Source organism: Chelonia mydas, chromosome 2 (assembly GCF_015237465.2).
Source record: "Chelonia mydas isolate rCheMyd1 chromosome 2, rCheMyd1.pri.v2, whole genome shotgun sequence".
Lineage (NCBI taxonomy): Eukaryota > Metazoa > Chordata > Testudines > Cheloniidae > Chelonia > Chelonia mydas.
Window position 1 is genome coordinate 84,462,368 of NC_057850.1, and position 15,854 is coordinate 84,478,221.

General features: G+C 42.8%; 1 protein-coding gene across 3 annotated transcripts in view; it reads left to right on the plus strand.

Annotated features, from left to right (window-relative positions):
• Positions 1-15,854, plus strand: part of LOC122464491 — a 71,158-nt gene that overhangs the window by 49,858 nt on the left and 5,446 nt on the right. For all 3 annotated transcript variants that reach the window (XM_043539836.1, XM_043539837.1, XM_043539834.1), the window contains exons 5-6: positions 85-242; positions 5,816-5,928. In XM_043539836.1, the coding sequence (XP_043395771.1) occupies positions 85-242; positions 5,816-5,928 (271 nt within the window). The remainder of the gene's footprint in view (positions 1-84; positions 243-5,815; positions 5,929-15,854) is intronic.

The following is a 15,854-nucleotide window of genomic DNA, read 5'->3' on the forward strand; positions in this document are numbered from 1 at the left end:
ATCGCCAATTTCAGACCCTCCAGATGATTATTTAGCTGTCGTGTGATCTACCTTTTTGAGTGTGGATTTTATTTATTTTTTAAGGGCTGTTGTGGCACTGGAGCAGAGCAAAGCGAAAGTGGAAGCCATTTTGCAGGGTAAACTCTTTAACATGACATTTCAAGGGATTGGGCAATTTAACAACCAAGTGATATATGTGAAAATGTCAGAGGATGAACAGCAAATGTTAAGCAGAATTGCAGGTGAGTATCTGAACAGATTTACTGTTTGTGTAAAATAAGTGTTGTTTGAGATGGTTTTTTAGGCTGTTTTAAATGATCAAGGTGGTTGTGACTTCGGTGCTTCATGTTTCTTCAGAAGGTGGGTGGAGAAATGTACCCTACAGCGGCATTTTTAGTAGTCGAAGCGTAAAATTTGGAATATCTAGACTGCATAGAAACTGATGGATGGATAGACCAAGTTCTATGAAGTTCAGTAATATGGGAAAACTGAGTCACAGAAATGTTCACTTTTCAAGGTCGCAGAGCAGGGAATGGGAGATAGTTCTCCTGGCTATTGCGACTTTTGGATCACTCTGCTCTTTTATGTGTGGGTCTTTAAGATATGACCTTATGAACGGCGGTCCTATCCACTCTAATAGACCTTAAACATCGCATGACATTTTCTTTTTAAGAGTGGATGTGTGCCTCAGTGGCGTGTACCAACATTTCCTTTTCAAGTTGCGCAGCATGCTTGTAACAGTTGTTCACCTGTCTGCTACCGTCCATTGGGTGGCTGTATTTCAGTGGCTGTGTATGAGTGGAGTTTGTAAAGCACTTTAGGATCCTTTAGGATGTAGGTGCTTTAGAAGTATAATATAATATTCATAATAGTAATTTGTTCAACAGCATATTGTATATGATGTACACAGTTGTAAAGTCCAGCCACAAGGAAGTTTGTGTGGAAGGTTGGTTTTTTAATGAGAGTATCCAGTTTTGAGAGCTCATTCTTAACCTTTCCCTGTTTGCTGTAGAGGATGTTGATCAGGTGGTTCCGCAGTTTCTTTGAGAGTGTGTGGCACAAGCTGTCAGCATAGTCTATGTATATAAATCTCCCCACTGTATTTTCCACTGAATGCATCCGACGAAGTGAGCTGTAGCTCACGAAAGCTTACGCTCAAATAAATTTGTTTGTCTCTAAGGTGCCACAAGTCCTCCTTTTCTTTTTATGGAGATGCCTGTATCTCTTAAGCAGACCTGTCTGCTTCTCTATCTCTATGCAGCTCTGCTGAATTAAATTAGCCACTTTACTTTCTATTACCTTTTGCCTGAGTCTGTAGTCTTCATTTTCCTTGTTTATCTACATCCATAGCAGAGGATAATTTTGGACCAAACCAGCTGTGCTTTTGTTAAAAATATTCTGACACTGTCCTCACTCATTTGGATTAGAACTTCAGCAAATTTCACCATATCCAAACTGTTTCTTTTCTGATGCGCTTCTGGCTCATTTGTCTGTGACAAAATTATTCTGATTGGGGTTAAATGAATCCTCATCATGTGCCCCTTTTACTTAATCATCCACCAATCTGGGCACCATCTAAATTAATGCTCCTTTACTTCCTTGGAGCACATAGCATATGCTTGAAAACCTACTGAAAAAGGGACTGCATATATTGTTCTGTGCAGCGTCCTCCTAACTTGCATGCCCTTCTGGTCTGTTTTAGATGAATACATGGGTATCCGGGAGAGGACTACCTGCGGTGAAATCCTGTGTACTAGTCTGTTCTTTCCCGTCTTTTTTCAAAGGAATGACTAGCTCTCTGATCCTGAGTCCTTCAAAATACAAGAGCCAAAAATAAGTATTCCAAAAATGGTCTACTCCCTCTTCCATCAGTTGTCCAGAAGGGCAGTCAGTTCTTTGACTGCCTTTTCCTTGTCCAGATGCTGTTCCTGATTTCCCCCCTAAAACCCTAAAGTTTTTTTTTTGCAGTCAGTATTATTTTTAGTGCCAATCAGTCCTGCTATATAAGACCAACCTCCAGCATATAACTCTAGCACAAGCAAAAATATGCTAAATTTGGTCTGCTCCACATGTAAATGTTTTGTGTACCTTCCCCCTTTTAATGATAGTAAGATTGTAATGGCTTTTAGAATTACTAAAATATTGGGCTTACAGGCTCCCATACGTACTCCCTGCCTGGGTAACTGAGTGCCTTCAGAGATTCTGGAAACTTGGCACCTAGTCCCAGCAATATGACCCCTCCCTCCACCCCCTAGAGAAGAGAATAATTTTGATTGCAAACCCCAGGCATGTGCTTTCAGTGCTTGATTTTTTTAAATATCTGATTGCACATTGATTTCCTGAAATACTTGAAAATTGTCCAACGATGAGACAACCTGCCAGTTTTTGTACTGTTCACTCAGTTACCAGTGCTCTTGCTACTGAGAAAATAAGAGATTTAATATTCCATATTTTTTATTCTCCTTTATCCACAATTTTGATCATCTTCTTGCATATAATGAGCCTTAAAATATGCATCAAAATATCCTCTTTCAAAAGTATCTGAATAAATGCCTTCCAAGTTGGTTAGATTACTCTGACATAGAACAATTGGTCTGTAGAGATGAAAAACATCTTTGCTTCATTGCATGGTCACACTTGTTTAAAAAAATACATTGCCTTTGGGTGTGGTCAGGCTGCATGAGCGAAAACCAGCTCTGTGGGAATGATTATACAAACAAAGTTCAAACGACTTATTACCAGCTATATCTGCTTCAATGTGCCCTTATTGACTCTGCATGTCTTTGTCCAGAATGTTTTCATTGGAGCTGGTCAACGTTTTTGAAATTTGAACTTTCAATGCAATTTTCATTGGAATTCCAATGTATAGAACCTGCTCTCATTCTAATATGCTGGAGCTGGTCTCTAGGGAGGCATTACTCTGTCTCCTGACATGAAATTTGATGCCCTAAAATCTGTAATCATAGACCTCTGGCTCTGTTAAGGAAATTTTAATCATTGGTACTTGTTCTGTCCACACTATACAAGTAATCTGTAATATTTGAGAGTGAAACTATCAAAATTAATTGGCAATAAATTAGAAAGTGCTCGTTTTTGTCAAGAGTAAGCCACTACTTAAACAAGTTATAATTTTCTTCCATGCATCAAGGGAATATAAAATTGAGTGGAGCTAAAGTTCTGTAATTACTGACTCCTTCAAAGTAGGTTAAGTGGAGTTGTCTAAATTTGCCAGAAACCTTCTTTGGAGTATTCCCCAGAAGTGGAATCCACAGGTGCTTTAAGTCACACTTTTAAATTGTATCTTGAGCTGGTGAAATTCAGCTTTAGAGTGACTTACAGGTGATCGATTTGGTGTTAGCCCTGGGTGGTGGGGCTCTGGGCTGTCAGCTGCTAGGCACTGACAGTTGGAACAGTTAATAGAGAGGTTGACGCAGTGTCAGTGTAAACAAAGTACATTGACCTATGCACTATGCCTCTTGAGGAGGAGGTCGGTGTAGTGGGCAACTTACATCAGTGGGAGTAATACTGTAGTATAGATGCTTACAGAGTTAGATCGATGTAAGGCAGCTTATGTCAACCTAACTCTGTAGCATAGCCCAGGCCTCAGTCTCAATACCTGGTCATTCAGTCATTGACCTTTATGATGAAACTAGCAACAGGGTGATCAGTAGATGTAGACACACAAAACCCAACCCATAAGCCACCAAATTGCCTTAGTATTGACTTTCAGGTCAGTAGAAATGCCGAGATGAAAGGACTGGTATTGGTTTTTGGTTGAATAGTGGAGGAAACTATTTACAAACGTTCACAAATTGCATTTCAGTTTGGGCATGTTTCTTGTTCTCATGTTCACTTCCATCTTGAGAATAGGTTTTGTTCCTATGAATGTTTGGAGAGGGGCTTCAGTGAGCATGATTCTGCATATTCTCCTACACTAGTGTGTGTTCACACTGGAAGTGCTTGCCCACTCCACTCCTTTTATGGTTTGTGAGTAAAAGTGTGAAGAGGCAAAGGGAGACTGAGCAGTGAGATAAACTTGTGTTTCTATAAGAGTAAAATTAAATACTGATCGGCACTAGTGAGGAGGAGGGGAGGAAAGAGTATTAATGGGGAATGCTTGAGATGTAGCACAAAGAGCAGCCCTTTGACTGGTGACACTTGAGGTATGTTCTAACTCCAGAACATGGAGATATTATGTTTGCAGAGTGGCCAGATATTGACATAGGGGAGCAGTAATCAGAGAACAAATGCCTTATGTAGGATGGGACACTTTAACATATCACTTTTCAAAGCCCGAAGCCAGAGACTTGATACTAACATTTAATCAAATGAGATGCATAAGGGCATGGGGAAGCTCCTGTTTTGCAAGCAGTATCTGGGACACAGATGACTGCTAAACTGTTTGGGGACAGTGGTGAACAAAGATGGAGATGGAAAATGGGAGATGGGTGAATGCAATGAATGCACTTGTCAGACATGTGAAGTCCTGTTATATAGCACAGAATACTTAAAGATCCACATTCTGAACTTAGCCAGAGCCCTGGCACGGAAGCAATTAATGAGAGAAAAAGATAAGGATAAGGGAGGGACTCCTGCTACACCACTGTTATTAGGTGTTGAGGCCCTGCAGGGAGCTGCATGTTGCTTCTGCTGATTTATTGGGCAGGTGTGGTTCTTCAGAGTATACCCTGAATATAAAGGAAGTGGAGATAATCCTCTGGCAGGAGATGAGATCTGGGACAGAGTAGTCCCGAGGGAAAGAAACCTTAAAATCAACTCAGCTTGAGGAAGAGGCTGAGGCTGGAGTTCATTTAGTGTTATTTTGAAATTTTGTTAATAAAACCACACTAGATTCCACATAATTCCCTAGCAGTTTTGCTTATTTTTTTTGCCCGGGAAGCATATGTGCTTTCTGCCAAATCTATTTAATTGACGTTGTTTAATTGACAAATCTGACGTTAATTATGGAGCCCCATTCAATCTATTTAATGTGAGAATAAAACATTATTTTTAATTAGATGCCCTCATGCCTATTTGTCCTTACCTTTTTAAGAGGTAATTTACAAAGGAATCAAAGCAGTTGTGACTCTCCCTTCTCCAAAAGGTTTTTTCTGAGTTCTGAGAAGACATGAAGCCAAAAGCAAAGTCACCTTTCAGTGGAAACATTAGCAATGCTTTTCTCATTAGCAAAGCAGTTCAGAACCAAGTAACTTCACCAAACAGTAGGAAACATGAGCATTTCATATCACTGAGCAGTCATCAGCCAGAAAAGGGTATATATGGAGTATAAGGGTATAAAGGAATTGACTTTTCTTTAATGCACTGTTCTAACTCTAATACGTACATCTGATTCACCACTCTTTTTTGCCACTATGGGTAATCTGCCAATTTTTGCCTCTGCCTCCCCTATTTCAAGTTTATATCTCACCTTCTTGCTCTGCATGGGAGTGTGGGTAACCTTCCACTTCATTGTTTTCTCCACTTGAAGCTGCTGGTATTGCATACTGTTTCTTGTGGGGTTGACATACGCACACACATCCTCAAACTCTGACTATGGGAAGGCTGTGCAAAGAGAAGAATCTCATTTCCAATCTCTTGAATTTGGGGGAAGTTTGGCTCCAGAGCTAAGCTTTGTATCTCAGGCCCATTTCTAGTTTTACATTTCACTTTTATTTTGAATGTTGAAACAAATGAAGAAATGTAAACCATGGCAGTTTGGCTAGTCATGGCCACATGTAGTGTTTCATTTTAGAAAATGATAGTCTGTGACGATCTTTCCTATAGATAACTGTCTCTTCTCTCACTTGTTTACCAGAAGCTGTGGAGGGATCTTTCAGTGAAATGGGTCTCGATATTACAGGGAGTAAGGACTTCAAACCACACCTTACATTTCTGAAGCTATCCAAAGCACCTGCATTGAGAAGGAAGGTAATTAAGTTCATTTAAATTCTTCCCATTAGGCTTTGTTTTAAAGCTTCTCCTGAAGAGGTTTTTAATGACTCCTCTGCAAAAAAAATAGTCTTTATTGTAACTCATGAAATGCATAATTTCTTAGATCTGAGCATGCTGTTTTGCAGACTGGCCAAAATGGAGTAATATTGGATGCATTTATGTTCATATCCAACTGAGAGAGACAGAGTGTGTCCTTCCTTCATTGTGTAAGCTTGTAGTTTGTAGAAGGTATAGTTGGCTTTTGTTGCCATGGCCAATGTCACTGTTTAACTGCATCCATACCAACAGGATAGCTTTTTAACAACATTTGTCTGGAACAAGAGTAATGCCCTATTGAAGCCAGACTGCTGGTTTCTTTTACAATATAAATATATGACATGCCGATCTAACCTTTACTGCAACATGGCATGGGATTTGGCTGTTTTTATTACTTACAATTAAAGTGAAAAATAACTCTGTGATTAGTTTATTCTTTCCCCAGTGGAATATTGTCCTGCTAGTTCCCAGGAATAGTTCTCACATTTATGAGGTCACTATAATCCCAAACTAATACACTAAAAGTACATGCACGAAGAAAACAGAAAAAGCTATAATAGCAGAAGGAAGTGACTTTGTATTTGTGTGCATCAGGTATGTCAGATTGACTTGATGTTTGCCTTTTGGGTCTGAAATACAATCCAGGCTAGATTGAAAATATCAGAAGTTAGAGCTTGTCATAAATATAAAGGGAAGGGTAAACCCCTTTAAAATCCCTCCTGGCCAGAGGAAAAATCCTCTCACCTGTAAAGGGTTAAGAAGCTAACGGTAACCTCGCTGGCACCTGACCAAAATGACCAATGAGGAGACAAGATACTTTCAAAAGCTGGGAGGAGGGAGAAAAACAAAGGGTCTGTGTCTGTCTGTATGCTGCTTTTGCTGGGGACAGAACAGGAATGGAATCTTAGAACTTTTAGTAAGTAATCTAGCTAGGTATGTGTTAGATTATGATTTCTTTAAATGGCTGAGAAAAGAGCTGTGCTGAATAGAATGACTATTCCTGTCTGTGTGTCTTTTTTTGTAACTTAAGGTTTTGCCTAGAGGGATTCTCTATGTTTTGAATCTAATTACCCTGTAAGGTATCTACCATCCTGATTTTACGGAGGTGATTCCTTTACTTCTATTAAAAGTCTTCTTGTAAGAAAACTGAATGCTTTTTCATTGTTCTAAGATCCAAGGGTTTGGGTCTGTGGTCACCTATGCAAATTGGTGAGGATTTTTACCAAACCTTCCCCAGGAAGTGGGGTGCAAGGGTTGGGAGGATTTTGGGGGGAAAGACGTGTCCAAACTACGTTTCCCAGTAAACCCAGATAAAGTTTGGTGGTGGCAGTGGAAATCCAAGGGCAAAGGGTAAAATTAATTTGTACCTTGGGGAAATTTTAACCTAAGCTGGTAAAAGTAAGCTTAGGAGGTTTTCATACAGGTCCCCACATCTGTACCCTAGAGTTCAGAGTGGGGAAGGAACCTTGACATGGTGGCAGAGTGGTGGGATTAACCTGAAATCCTTTTGAGATCAATTTGAGATTTTTTGAACCAGAAAAACAGATTTTAAAAAGGAAATTTTTTTTTTCCTTTGGGGCTGCTGGAAAGGAGGTCCAACTGAAAGCAGCTAGTTTTTTCTCTGCTTTGGGGCCAGAGCAGAGACAAAAGGGGATTATCTTTGTGAATTGCAGGTTTTCTTTGCCTGGAGGCAGAGTAGTTAACCTCCTGCAGGGAAATTCACAGTCTTCGCAAACCAGAGGGTTTTTTTTCCCCTGAAAGTAAATAGGGGGGTGTTCTACCCATTTGCCTGGAGACAAAAGTGGCAGGGGTTTGTTTTTTTTTAGGATTTTGATTTTTTTTACAAGGAGCACAGGTTTGAAAAGGAATTTTTTTTCCTTTGGGATGCTGGTAAGCAGGTTTCTAAGTAGTTGGAGGTTTTTTGCCTTGATTTGGGGCCAGAGCAGAGACAAAGGCAATTGTCTTTTTCTGTAGGCTGACAATCACTATCAGAGAATAAGTATCCTATTCCAGCACAGCAAAATTTTACAGCCAAGTTTTGTTTGTTTGTTTATTTCTAAACCTCGGGTGTAAAGTTAGTTAAAAACAGAGAGGTTAGGATGACAGAATCCACGGCTCAACAAAAGCTGGAATTAGCCAGATTTCAGGCTGAGGAAAAACAAAAGGAACATGAAAGACAGAACTCATGCGGCTGGAGAAGGAGGTACGGGAGGCTGCCCACAGGAGGGAAATGGAGGCAAGGAAGCATGTGGAGGAGGAGAAGGAAAAAAAGAGGAAGCATGTGGAGGAGGAGAAGGAAAAAGAGAGGAAGCACGAACTGGAGATGGAGAAGGTAAAGGCTCAGCAGAATATACCAACAAACCCTAGCAATCCTTCTCCAGGTATCACTTCCCATCCCAGAAAGTTCCCCACCTACAAGGCAGGCGATGATACGGAGGCCTTCTTAGAAAACTTTGAAAGGGCCTGGCTTGGGTACAGCATCTTTACTGACCAATACATGGTAGAGCTGAGGCCACAGCTCAGTGGACCTTTAGCTGAGGTGGCGGCTGAAATGCCTAAAGAACACATGAACAAGTATGAACTGTTTAAATCCAAGGCGAGAGTCAGAATGGGGATAACACCCAAGCATTCTCGTCCGAGGTTCAGAGCCCTAAGGTGGAAACGAGACGTGTCATTTACCCGACATGCCTACCACATTGTGAAACATTGGGATGCCTGGATATCAGGAGCAAGTGTTGAATCTCCAGTAAATTTGCCCTTCCTAATGCAAATGGAACAATTCTTAGAGGGTGTTCCTGAGGAAATAGAAAGATACATCCCAGATGGAAAGCCCAAAACTGTAATCGAGGCAGAAGAGATTGGAGCCAGATGGGTGGAGGTGGCAGAGAAGAAGAAAACTGGTCGCAGTTGGAGCAGAGACCAGAAGGGACAACCCCAGACCACACCCTATTACCGGGGGCCACCCAAGGCCCCACCTACCTCCCAAAGAACCCTCCAGACCCCTTATGGTCCCACCACCCCATTCTCCAGCCATCCACCTTGCCCCAGTGACCCGTCAGTTGGACGATGTTTTAAATGTAACGAGCTGGGGCATGTAAAGGCCAACTGCCCCAAGAACCCCAACAGATTACAGTTCATTGCACCGGAATCACATCAAAGATCCGCAGGCCCAGATACCCCTGGAGCGGAGGGAAACTGTGAGTGTGGGCGGGAAGAAGGTCACCGCGTGGAGGGACACTGGAGCACAATTGTCAGCTATCCATGCTTCCTTAGTGGACCCCAATTTAATCAACCCAGAGATCCAAGTGACGATTCAACCCTTCAGGTCCAACTCTTGCAATTTGCCTACAGCCAAGTTGCCTGTCCAGTACCAGCGCCGGTCAGGAACGTGGACTTTTGCAGTCTATGATGATTATCCCATCCCCATGCTGTTGGGGAAAGACTTGGCCAATCATGTGAAGTGGGCCAAGAGGGTGGGAATGGTCACCCGCAGCCAGGCTAAACAAGCCGTGAGGCCTAGCTCTGTTCTGGAAACTTCTATCAGGACCCGGTCAGAGGTGATGGACCCGGACCCCAGGCCAACATCTGCAACAGCAGTAGTGGATCCAGTCCCAGAGACCCAGACGGAACCAGTCCCAGAACCGGAACCAGCGGAACAACCAGCACCAGACCCATTGCCAGCACTGAATCCAGTACTTGCAACCTCAACACCAGAGGGCCCCACCGAACCTGAACTGGCAGCAGCCCATAACCCTACACAAGAGGCTTAGCCAGAGCCTGAACCCCAGCATAGTGTCCCAGTGGAGAGCGGTTCACAGTCAACGGAAACAGCCCCATCCCCTACATCGCTTCCAGAGGGACCAAGTATAGGTCCACAATCCAATGAGGAACTGATGTCTCCAGTATCAAGGGAACAGTTCCAGACCGAACAGGAAGCAGATGAAAGCCTCCAGAGAGCTTGGACGGTGGCATGGAGCAACCCACCGCCTCTCAGCTCTTCTAATCAATCCAGGTTTGTTGAAGAAAGAGGACTTTTATACAATGAAACTTTCTGGTGGACACCAGGAAGACTGGCATCCTCAGAGACAGTTGGTAGTTCCAACTAAATACCGGGCCAAGCTCTTGAGCTTAGCCCACGATCACCCTAGTGGCCATGCTAGGGTGAACAGGACCAAAGACCGTTTGTGGGGGTCATTCCACTGGGAGGGAATGGGCAAGGATGTTTCTACCTATGTCCGGTCTTGTGAAGTATGCCAAAGAGTGGGAAAACCCCAAGACCAGGTCAAAGCCCCTCTCCAGCCACTCCCCATCATTGAAGTTCCATTTCAGCGTGTAGCTGTGGATATTCTGGGTCCTTTTCCGAAAAAGACACCCAGAGAAAGCAGTACATACTGACTTTCATGGATTTTGCCACCCGATGGCCGGAAGCAGTAGCTCTAAGCAACACCAGGGCTAAAAGTGTGTGCCAGGCACTAGCAGACATTTTTGCCAGGGTAGGTTGGCCCTCCAACATCCTCACAGATGCAGGGACTAATTTCCTGGCAGGAACTATGGAAAACCTCTGGGAAGCTCATGGGGTAAATCACTTGGTTGCCACTCCTTACCACCATCAAACAAATGGCATGGTGGAGAAGTTTAATGGAACTTTGGGGGCCATGATACGTAAATTTGTAAATGAGCACTCCAATGGTTGGGACCTAGTGTTGCAGCAGTTGCTCTTTGCCTACAGAGCTGTACCACATCCCAGTTTAGGGTTTTCCCCATTTGAACTTGTATATGGCCATGAGGGGCCATTACAATTGATGAAGCAGCAATGGGAGAGATTTACACCTTCTCCAGGAACTAACATTCTGGACTTTGTAACCAACCTACAAAACACCCTCCGAACCTCTTTAGCCCTTGCTAAAGAAAACTTACAGGATGCTCAAAAAGAGCAAAAAGCCTGGTATGATAAACATGCCACAGAACATTCCTTCAAAGTAGGGGACCAGGTCATGGTCTTAAAGGCGCTCCAGGCCCATAAAATGGAAGCATCGTGGGAAGGGCCATTCACGGTCCAGGAGCGCCTGGGAGCTGTTAATTATCTCATAGCATTCCCCACCTCCAACCGAAAGCCTAAGGTGTACCATATTAATTCTCTAAAGCCCTTTTATTCCAGAGAATTAAAGGTTTGTCAGTTTACAGCCCAGGGAGGAGACGACGCTGAGTGGCCTGAAGGTGTCTACTATGAAGGGAAAAGTGCTGGTGGTGTGGAAGAGGTGAACCTCTCCATGACCCTTGGGCGTATGCAGCGACAGCAGATCAAGGAGCTGCGCACTAGCTACGCACCAACGTTATCAGCCACCCCAGGACTGACTGAACGGGCATACCACTCCATTGACACAGGTAATGCTCACCCAATTAAAGTCCAACCTTACCGGGTGTCTCCTCAAGCTAAAACTGCTATAGACCGGGAGATCCGGGATATGTTACAGATGGGTGTAATCTGCCCCTCTGGAAGTGCATGGGCATCTCCAGTGGTTCTAGTTCCCAAACCAGATGGGGAGATACGTTTTTGCATGGACTTCTGTAAGCTAAATGCTGTAATTCGCCCAGACAATTATCCAATGCCACGCACAGATGAACTATTAGAGAAACTGGGACGGGCCCAGTTCATCTCTACCTTGGACTTAACCAAGGGGTACTGGCAGGTACCACTAGATGAATCCGCCAAGGAAAGGTCAGCCTTCACCACACATCTCGGGCTGTATGAATTTAATGTCCTCCCTTTCGGGCTGCGAAATGCACCCGCCACCTTCCAAAGACTTGTAGATGGTCTCCTAACGGGATTAGGAGAATATGCAGTCGCCTACCTTGACGATGTGGCCATATTTTCGGATTCCTGGGCAGAACACCTGGAACATCTACAAAAAGTCCTTGAGCGCATAAGGGAGGCAGGACCTACTGTTAAGGCTAAGAAGTGTGAAATAGGCCTAAACAGAGTGACTTACCTTGGACACCAGGTGGGTCAAGGAACTATCAGTCCCCTACAGGCCAAAGTGGATGCTATCCAAAAGTGGCTTGTCCCAAAGTCAAAGAACAGGTTCAATCCTTCTTAGGCGTGGCCAGTTATTACAGACGATTTGTACCGCAATACAGCCAAATCGCTGCCCCACTGACAGACCTAACCAAAAAGAAACAGCCAAATGCCATTCAGTGGACCGAAGAGTGTCATAAGGCCTTTAACCACCTTAAAGCGACACTCATGTCTGACCCTGTACTAAGGGTCCCAGACTTTGACAAACCGTTCCTAGTAACCACAGATGCGTCCGAGCGTGGTGTGGGAGCAGTTTTAATGCAGAAAGGACCTGATCAAGAATTCCACCCTGTAGTGTTTCTCAGCAAAAAACTGTCTGAGAGGGAAAGCAGCTGGTCAGTCAGTGAAAAAGAATGTTACGCCATTGTCTATGCCCTGGAAAAGCTACGCCCGTATGTTTGGGGACGGCGTTTCCACCTGCAAACTGACCATGCTGCGCTACAGTGGCTTCATACTGCCATGGGAAATAACAAAAAACTTATTCGGTGGAGTTTAGCTCTCCAAGATTTTGATTTCGACATCCAACACATCTCAGGAGCTTCTAACAAAGTGGCTGATGCACTCTCCCGTGAAAGTTTCCCAGAATCAACGGGTTAAAATCGTCCTTGAGATGTGGAAAATATTGTTAGTCTTTATGTACTTGGTAGTATATTTAGAGGTGCATGTGTCTTATTAATTCTGTTTTTCCTAGAGCTCCAGGAAGAAATCCCAGGCAGCGTTTCACCCTAGCTGAGATTTGGGGGGCGTGTCATAAATATAAAGGGAAGGGTAAACCCCTTTAAAATCCCTCCTGGCCAGAGGAAAAATCCTCTCACCTGTAAAGGGTTAAGAAGCTAAAGGTAACCTCGCTGGCACCTGACCAAAATGACCAATGAGGAGACAAGATACTTTCAAAAGCTGGGAGGAGGGAGAGAAACAAAGGGTCTGTGTGTCTCTGTCTGTATGCTGCTTTACTGGGGATAGAACAGGAATGGAGTCTTAGAACTTTTAGTAAGTAATCTAGCTAGGTATGTGTTAGATTATGATTTCTTTAAATGGCTGAGAAAAGAGCTGTGCTGAATAGAATGACTATTCCTGTCTGTGTGTCTTTTTTGTAACTTAAGGTTTTGCCTAGAGAGATTCTCTATGTTTTGAATCTAATTACCCTGTAAGGTATCTACCATCCTGATTTTACGGAGGTGATTCCTTTACTTCTATTAAAAGTCTTCTTGTAAGAAAACTGAATGCTTTTTCATTGTTCTAAGATCCAAGGGTTTGGGTCTGTGGTCACCTATGCAAATTGGTGAGGATTTTTACCAAACCTTCCCCAGGAAGTGGGGTGCAAGGGTTGGGAGGATTTTGGGGGGAAAGACGTGTCCAAACTACGTTTCCCAGTAAACCCAGATAAAGTTTGGTGGTGGCAGTGGAAATCCAAGGGCAAAGGGTAAAATTAATTTGTACCTTGGGGAAGTTTTAACCTAAGCTTGTAAAAGTAAGCTTAGGAGGTTTTCATACAGGTCCCCACATCTGTACCCTAGAGTTCAGAGTGGGGAAGGAACCTTGACAGAGCTGAAGGTTCTGTGCTGGAAATCTTGGTTTTTTAATTGTCTATGGGGAGTTATACAAATACAGGCACTATCTATGTCTAATACAAAAGAAAAATAGAATGTATGTGTAGTCATTAGAATTGACTTCTGTCTCAAAACTATGACATTTGCTTAGCAGTACCTTTAGCTTTAAAATAAAGAAATGGGTTCTAACGAATATATGCGTCATTGTAAAGGGTTAGTGTGCAGTAACTTAGCACAGCATACAATATTCTTTTCTACATAGTTGTCATCTTTTGAGCAGGAATTTCTCAAGTTTTTTTGAAAAGTCTACTGGAAATAGGGCTTTTAATTTGGCAGTTGTGAACAGTAGAGTGTCCATCTGTGTTTTAAAGTTCGACTCTGGCATTCCTGTAGTAATGCATTTTTTTTCTGTCTGCAAGGTTATTGTAGGAAGAATGTTTTGAAAGCCAGTTAAGGGTCTAATCCCCTGAAGTGCCGAGAATTTTTTAGAAGAATTGAAGGTGTTCAGCATGTTGTAGGACATGTCCCCTGATCCTATAATCTGATCCTATAATATGGATGGTCCCTTGTTCAGGGTCTGATTAAGACATAGTCACAATATGTCTGTGCTTTAAGGTCGTAGCTTCTCACAGGCTGAGATCAGAATTTCAGATTTCATTTATAAAAATGTTCCTGGCCTGATGGATTCAAAGAAAAGCTTGATAACTGCTGCCCATCTGAGTCTGCAAATAGCCTTAAATGCAATAGCTCCAAGAGGTGTGAACTGCCCCATTCACCATAACTCTGAAACCATGACACCATGGCCTGGCCATGGGGACGCCATGTGGGGTATACCTAGGACCTTTGATTGCCTCAGTTCAGTCCTACTGTTATAGAATCCTAGCAACGTAGGACTGGAAGGGACCTCAAGAAATCATCAAGTCCAGCCCCCTGTGCTGAGGCTGGACCAAGTAAACCTAGACCATCCCTGACAGTGTTTGTCCAACCTGTCCTTAATAACATCCATTGGAAGCTTATTCCAGTGCTTAACTACCCTTATAGTTAGAGAGGCTTTCCTAATATCTAGCCTAAATTTTCCTTGCTGCATAGTTAAGCCCATTACTTTTTGTCCTACTTTAGTGGACATGGAGGTCAACTGATCACAATCCTCTTTATGCCTAAACATAGTCCCAATGAAGTCAATAAGGCTTGGCAAGGGCATAGGATTTGCTCAGGCAGATCAAACTGGAGGATCAGGGCCTATATATGTGAAAGATCTCTAACATGAGAACTGAGAAATAGAATGTTAAGAATTAACTTGATTTTAGAACCTTTTCGAATGAAAATGTAATGGTAAAGAAGGGACAGAGAATGGAATATCTTGAATTGATCCATTACTAGTGACTGAAGGAAAGAAATCAACCTTTTATATATACCAAAATCAAGAAATAAAGGACAAAATTTTGTTTTAGCTATTATGATGCCATCTACTGGTTATAATTACATTTTTCATATAATAAACTACCACTTCACCATTATACCAAATGCATCTTGAATGCTTCTATGTAAAGTTGGAAAAATAGTTATAACCTGGTCATATATTGAGAATATTTTACATTACTAGTGGCTAGTAAGATGTGTGGCATGGATAGTTGTCAAAGGCCTTGCCACTTAGATTAACTTTTGATCCTCTTTCAATTAAACACTTTTGCAAGCACTCGCCTCTGTCTTCATGGAAATAGGATGTTATCATGTAATGAAAGACTGTGTTGGCTGCATGCTATTCAACTCCGCTACTACCAAATGAGCAACTGTCAACTGGGCAAGTTTGGCTGGTAGCATCTCTGTGCTTACATAAGTTACAGGGATAGAGCTCATTTTCTCATCACAGTCCCTTTAACCATAGATGGGAAATGAGTCAAATGGGACACCTCATATGTTAAAGGCTGATGTTATTTCTATTGAAAGTCAGAGTCTTGCTATTGATTTAGAACAACATCCAGCACATCTTGAGCAACCCCGAGAGAGCCTCCATCGCTCTCCCAGGGAGACCAGCGAAGAATATGTCCCAATATATCTCAGGGCTTATCTACGCTGACAATGCTGCAGTGGTGCTGCTGTAGTGCTTAGTGAAGATGCTATCTAGACTGACTGACAGGAGAGCTTCTCCCATTGGCATAGGTACTTCACCTCCCTGAGAAGCTCTCCTGCCAACATCGCACTGTCTCCACCAGTGGCTAGATTGGTATAGCTATGTCGCT